Source organism: Akebia trifoliata, chromosome 7 (assembly GCF_017979445.1).
Source record: "Akebia trifoliata isolate Shusen 1 chromosome 7, ASM1797944v1, whole genome shotgun sequence".
In the NCBI taxonomy this organism is placed as follows: Eukaryota; Viridiplantae; Streptophyta; class Magnoliopsida; order Ranunculales; family Lardizabalaceae; genus Akebia; species Akebia trifoliata.
The window spans coordinates 24,593,577-24,600,491 of record NC_141381.1 but is presented as its reverse complement, the minus strand read 5'-3'; the positions used below and the strand labels follow the sequence as shown (position 1 = coordinate 24,600,491).

General features: G+C 33.1%; 1 protein-coding gene across 1 annotated transcript; it reads right to left on the bottom strand.

The window, feature by feature from the left end:
* Positions 1-410: 410 nt before the first annotated feature.
* LOC147398498 (F-box protein At1g67340-like) lies at positions 411-1,895 on the bottom strand. Its single transcript, XM_086447721.1, has 3 exons — positions 1,618-1,895; positions 1,311-1,473; positions 411-1,210 (listed from the first exon to the last, which is right to left on the bottom strand). The coding sequence occupies exons 1-3, from the start codon at positions 1,806-1,808 to the stop codon at positions 467-469; spliced, it is 1,098 nt and encodes a 365-aa protein (XP_086303847.1). The 5' UTR covers positions 1,809-1,895; the 3' UTR covers positions 411-466.
* Between the last annotated feature and the right edge of the window lie 5,020 nt (positions 1,896-6,915).

Genomic DNA, 6,915 nt, shown 5'->3' with positions numbered 1-6,915 from the left:
TTCTCCCTTCATAATTCGTTTAGACATTTCTAAATACACGTACTTTGCACTTCTTAGCATAGACACAAAATTCTCTGAAATTTTCCAATAAATCATGGAATGTGACTTTCAAAATTTTTATTTTCCTTAACCTTAAAATTTGAAGAATAAGATAAGGTTTTTAAGGAGGTTGGTGATGATTGATTTGATTCTTAAAAACCCATAAACATCATTTATACATTTGGATCGAACCTCCCCTCCCAACCCCAACCAACAAATAATTAAAATTAAAAAAAGAGTGAAAAAATGAATAAAAAATATTATAGTATTTATCTTGTTGATTGGTTACAAGAGAGCCCTCATTACCTCCAAAATACCTCTTTCCCTATCCTGGAAAGAAGATTGATTTAATTTTAAAAAAAAAAAAAAAAAAATCCTCTCAAGTACCCTAATAAAACTCTACTAAGAAGAAAAACTAAAACCTTCATCAACTCTCAAGAACAACTTCCTCATCCTCTTCAATCTCGGCCATCTCTCTGTCGCTGTCACCTTCAACTTCCTCATTGAGCCACTGCTCTGCGGGTGTGCAATCCATCTTATGGCGCAATCTCCAATCGAGCACCTGACATGCCCGAGAACAGTAATTCACAGCACCACACACCGAACATCGACGAAACTCATGCCGCCTTGTCTCAGGCCGACCACACCCAGCATGTGAACACATCCTAAGTCCTTGGCCGGGCACACCATCTCTCAAAGCAAACCAGTCATTCAAAAACTTATTTGCAGGGTGTGCCTGTGGTGCCGGCACATTACAACCGAAATCACTCAGCAACGGACACCCCAAACCAGCTACGTGTCGGTAATGAGCGTGCCATTTCAACAATATTGAGCATGACAAAGGAGATGACAAGTTCGCAGAAAGAATGGAAGAAAGTTCTCGGGCATTAGCTTGGACGAGGAATCGACGTCCCTCAATGGTGTTTCGAGGGACACCATAGCCGTCTTGAAGACAATGACCTAATTCACGAAAAGCGTCTATGTGACCTAAAAACGCAGCTCGGGCACATAGGGCTACACCGGCTCGGAGGTCCTTATCGTCCTTCGAGCCACCGCTACCATTGAATTGGATTATGGCGAGCGAATAGAGCGCTACAGCGTGTGAGTTTATCGCAGCTTTAGCCATTAGGGATGCTCCGCTTCCTCTATTTTGTAGACAGTAGAATAAAATCTGCATCGTCGATGTAGAAGGAAAATTGTGAGCCAAATGAATTGCAATTTTTTTTATAAATTTCATATTAAGAAATTGAGGGAGAAGAGTAGATGGAGACCATGCCAAGAATATAAGTGGCTTCAATGTTTCCTGCGTCGACACACTTTCTCAAGAAATGTTGGGCATCTTCAGACCAGTTTTTGGCTTTCATGGTGAAGGACTTTGGTGAAGCTTTGGATAACACAAAGGGATGAAAACCTAAACCATTTAATCTCTTGCATCTGTTTGGAAGAAACACCCAACAATTTAGTTCTTGAGAGGCACAACTTAAAAAAACAAGAATTTTCAGAAAACAAAAAGTAAAATTAATTGCCCAAAACTGAAATGGAAGAGAAAACTTAAGAAAAAATTGAAAGAAAACATACGTAATGAGAACATTAATGAAATCAGAGGGACATCCAGCACTGGAACTAAGCTTGCAAAGGATGCAAATTATAAGATCATCGGACAATCTGTCAAAATAATCAGATTTTCTATTGATCCCTATAGCCCTTCTCTGTCTTTTACTTCTTCTAATCATCTCTCCTTCTCCAACAATATCTGTCCGTCTCTTCATCTTCTTTATCTCTATCTCTTCATCTTCTCTACCACTTTTAGATATTCGAGATAACAATGGCTTCTCCTTATCAGTCACTCTCTTATCTCTCTCTCACACACCCAATGTGAAACGAAAAGTAAAGAGAGCCCTTTTATATAGAAAAGAAGTGAAAGATTTTGTTACCATTTATAACTCTATTCCTAACCTTCTTTTTTTTTTTTTACCATTAATTACGGGTCCAAATTTTCGTAATTACTAAGGAAAACTAGATTTGACCAGATCCGTTGTTGGTTCCTTTTTGTTGTGGAAATCCTTCTCCCTCGTTTACACGCTTTTTTTAATCTCTCAACGAGTGGGGTCGTTTTTACTTTTCTTGTTGTTTTTGTTTAAAGTAGTTAAATTTGTTTTAAAACATAAACTAACTTACTTAAACCATTTTAAGATAAACCATTAATCTAACAAACCCATTAATCTAACACAAACCATTAATCTAACATAAACTTACTTAACTTACTCATTAATCTAACATAAATAATTTTAAGAGATTTTGGTGGCTCTGAATGTTAAATTATGGTTGCCTTGTTTCTCTTCTTATAAGCTCCTAGGCCTCCTCCCTCATTTTCAATTGGTTTTGAGTTGGACCCTCAAATTTATCATATGGTATCGAATACAAATTACATTGTCTATCTCCTTATAATTAATCTATTGTAAATTTGTTTTCTTGTATTTTCTTAGAAGTTGTCTTGACCATTTCACCAAGAGATGCTGTCATGTATATTTGTTTCTTATTTTAATTTGTGTACTTGTTTCGACACATTTACATATTTTAATGACGACTCTTTTTTTATTATTTATTATCAGGTTTCTCAAATATACATCATTGGTTTATACTTTTAGATATTAGTTGCTTAAGACAAGTTTCTTGTTCTCTTTAAAAAAAAATATATTCTTTGAAACTGTTGATGAAAATTCTCACTGAAGCTGAATGAGGATGTGAGATCTTATTACCTCGACAATATACGTACATGTATCATTCATAATTATAAAACCCAACAAGTAAACTCAAAATGCAAATTAGAAACTAACCAATTTAGTTTCAGTTAGAAATCCTACAGGTTCGGAAAGTTCAATTTTTTGAAGTCCAAACTGATTAATTGGCATATCTAACATTAAAATGTATATTGTTTATCTAGATGAAAAACATCTATGATTCTAACACACATCCATGTTAGAAATGTTTCCGACGATGTACATTTCAATTTTACACCACCAGCACGGCTCAACTATAAATTACCCATTTAAAAACCGGCCAAAACCCCCCATTTTGATTGACCTAAAAGCCGAAACAAGAATGTTATTGATGAAGGGATAGGAATGTGATTTCCTACATTGTATAGGGTAACAAAGTCAATGTAAAAAATATGAAAAAGAAAAGGCAACACAATTAGTGGGTCAGCCCTAACGTGATGCCTTTCAGAGCATTAACGCATATAATTGATAAGGGAAACATTCGAACACGGTTCGTGTTTTTTAAAACTAGTGGTGAACCAAACTGCCTTGACACTTAAGAAAAGAGTTCTGGATAAGTTTGGGAATAACGTGGATCTCTATAAGGTTATTGTCGTCCTCTCATATTGCCACGTGGGACCCATTTTTAATTCCTTACCAATTGATTTTATTCCTTTTGTAAGGATTATGGAGGGACTGAAAGACTTGGTTTTATAAAAAGAAACTAACACCTCAACCTCTACGATTCATGGACTACATACATATATAGCAAAAATTCAAAACAAACCTTTTTTCACTTGATTAAAGACTTTGAAAATAGACAACCACTTAATTTCCAAATTTAAATAATGGGATTTTGTCGTCTTGAAGACATGATGCTATCTCAATCATAAAAATTTGTAAGGATTTTTTTTTTCTTTTCTTATAAAAAATGTCTTCCTTGATAACGCTCAAACAATGACCTTATCATTATTGTTTTAAATATCGTTTGAAATTCGGATGATTAACTCAAGTTATCTCGGAATCATCTAATTCAAATGAGACACTACAATCAAGACTCATAGATTTCTTCTTCTTCTTCAATTTTCCTTTTCTTATTATTTATTCATAATATGAAAAAGCAGTAAAATCTCTTAAGATACTAGGATTATTCATTTTATTCATCTTGTTATTGCTTGTTGTTAGCAAAAAAAAAAAAATGAAACAAGAAATAATCACACAAAGAACACATAATTTATGTGGTTTGAAAAATTGCCTACATCCACAGATAGAGGGAAATCAATCCACTTTTGGGCCGACGCCCTAAGCTCTGAATTCAAGCCCACTTTACAAATCACGACACTATTGAAGACACAAACCATAGGTTTAAAACCGTGCATCCTATCCGTTCGGAAAAATATTCGTTCAAAGTGCTCATATAATCCGGGATCCACCAAACACATGTGTTTGCGTGTATTGAATGGCATCCCCTGGCACGCGCTAGAGAATCTATGAGCATTGTGACTAGAAATGTTGTGAGATCACTCATCTATTTGGGGATGGATATTTTCACAACTCCCCAACTTTTGTGTTATAAAAATTATGGCAATTGCGGATAAGCCAAAATTGTGTTCATCTCAATCTAGTTTGACTGTTTGCTGGAGTCTTTTTTTCCTTTTTATACATTTTCCTTGGATTCATCAACTAAATCATTCCAATGATTTAGTCAATGTTTAATCCAATAAAGTAATTAGTTTAAATTTAGGATCATGTGGACTTTTATCTTTAATGCTATCTTATCTTATAGAGGATGATTCTCCTAGTTCATGGCACATGGCCGTTGAAATTTTTGATGTTCCTTGATTCGACAATTTAGAAATATCAAATTTCTCCCATCTTCCTTTAATTTGACGATTTCAATCTATTGAAGAAAAAAAATTGGCAATGAAAAATTCGACACCCTGATCCTTCTAATTATATGAAATTCGATGGCCTTGAACCGTCAAATATAGGTTTTTTCCACATTGTGTAAGTGTAGAAAATTTCCTTTTGGTAGAGATTTGTCTCAGCCATTTCGAAACTTAAATATTAACAAGAACCCATGTACAATAAAAGTTTAGGTTTAACTTTTGTATATGTATTCTAATTCATTAAGCAAAATTTTGTATCAAAACATGAAAAAATAAATTTACGTTAGGACCGACACCTTAAAGTATAATTTTAACAATAAGTATAGTTATATAGTCCCTCGTGAAAACCCTCTTTACTGAATCAAGAAAATCACTTTTACCTTAGATGTTGAAGATGATTGATTTTGAGGAGAAGAATAAACTAAGATTTTAGATGAGAGAATTTTTAGTTATTTAATATTTTAATTTGACTCGTTCAAGTCGACTCTCAAAGTTTCAACTTGCTGGCTCAACTCATCGATATTCTAGCCGAGTTTAAGAGGTTTAAAACTACCCATTTGGATTTGTTTCCCTCATCCAAGGGGACTTGTCCTTTGGAATAATCATAAGATCTCCATGACTTTTTTTAAGTCAAGTTATCGTGATCTCAAATATGGGTAGACAATCCACATGAAGACATGTGTAACAATAGGACAAGAGAGTTACTTTATGGGTAAGATAACGTGAAACTTTGGTCTCCAAAGAAGAAGTAGAAAGAGTGCCACTTGGCTTTATAGCTAACTTTTCCAATTTTGAAGAAAGAGACACAATATCTTTAATATTTAGATATTTATAAAAATATCTACAAGTGCTAGGATCAGTGGACGCATGAAAAGTGAACTCATATCTTCAGACAAAATCTCAATCGTATCTATGTGATATCTAATAGTTGGGATAATAGATGTATCTCAAAATATATTTTTGATCTCTAAAATAAATCTTAACCGTTGGATTTCACATATACACACTGATTGATATTATGTGTGAACATATGAATTTACCTTTACAAGTCTTTTGGACCTCAATCCTTTATAAAATTCATTTATTGGCAATTAGATGAACTTAGGATCATGTTGAACATACAACGTAGGGTTGTCCTAAATAACACCTTAATCTTTTAGGGTTATGGTTAATTTACATTAGATTATAAAAATCAAATCAAATCAAATTTTTTTAAAATGGATGATCTACCGATCACTCAACCAGGAACGATATTCTTATTTGGGTCACATGAATTGTTACATTTTCATCAATGACACTTAAATCCTTTACGTTTTATGGTTAATTTATATTAGATTTAAAAATAATTTGAAAAAAAAAAAAAATCTAATCAAAGATTTCAAAGATTGATGATTGATTGCTAAATCCCAAATTAAAAATGCATTGATCAATAATAAAATGAATTTTTTTTTTCATGCAATCATATAAATAAGTGGTCCTTCAATCCATTTTTACAATATGTCAGAAGTAGTCACATCCTATTTTCGTCGATTTCCATCTTTTTATGTCATTTTCCCAATAATTCAAAATTTTTTTTTTTTTACCATCCTTTAAATTATATCAAATAATTTTTTTCATATGTTCTTTGTAGGTTGTCTCTGTAAAATCATACAAAATCATAAAGATTTGTCTTGTGTATCTCGAAGCAAAGGATCTACGATTTTGTGAAAAGAACATACAGAAAAGAGAGTCAAATTATCACGACTCAATTATTAATTATATTTTATAATAAAAAATTAAAAATAAATAAATTTAAGAGTTTGTTGGGAAAAAAAAAATCTTAAATTAAAAAACACGTTAAAGTTTAAACTGTACATGCAAAATTACCCCACACCACGTGATTGGTTCTCTCTCGAAATCATGAGCACAAGATAATCTAAGAGAGTGATAATACGAAACCAACCCTCACGCGCATGCCACTTACGACACTCAACCCGAAAGGAGTGAAAGAGAGGATAGAGATCCTCATCCACAACGAAATCCGACAATTTATTTAAAAATCTGCAATTTGAGTAATTTTCAAGTATAAATCCACGTGGCATTTTTTAAATACAGAACAATGTGAGTTGTATTATCTCTTGGAGTAAAAGATTCACTTTGTAGATTGTACGAATCTACTAACTGTACACGTGTTTTGTTTGTTTGGTTGTTTGTAGAATATATCTTATATATATGCAAGTTGCCTTACC

Excerpts from the sequence above, each read along its gene's own strand:
- LOC147398498 (XM_086447721.1), bottom strand. The coding sequence starts at position 1,808 with ATGAAGAGACGGACAGATATTGTTGGAGAAGGAGAGATGATTAGAAGA. Across the intron at positions 1,474-1,617 it reads TTCATTAATGTTCTCATTAC|ATGCAAGAGATTAAATGGTT; the intron begins GTATGTTTTCTT and ends TCTTCCAAACAG. Across the intron at positions 1,211-1,310 it reads CCACTTATATTCTTGGCATG|ATTTTATTCTACTGTCTACA; the intron begins GTCTCCATCTAC and ends TCGACGATGCAG.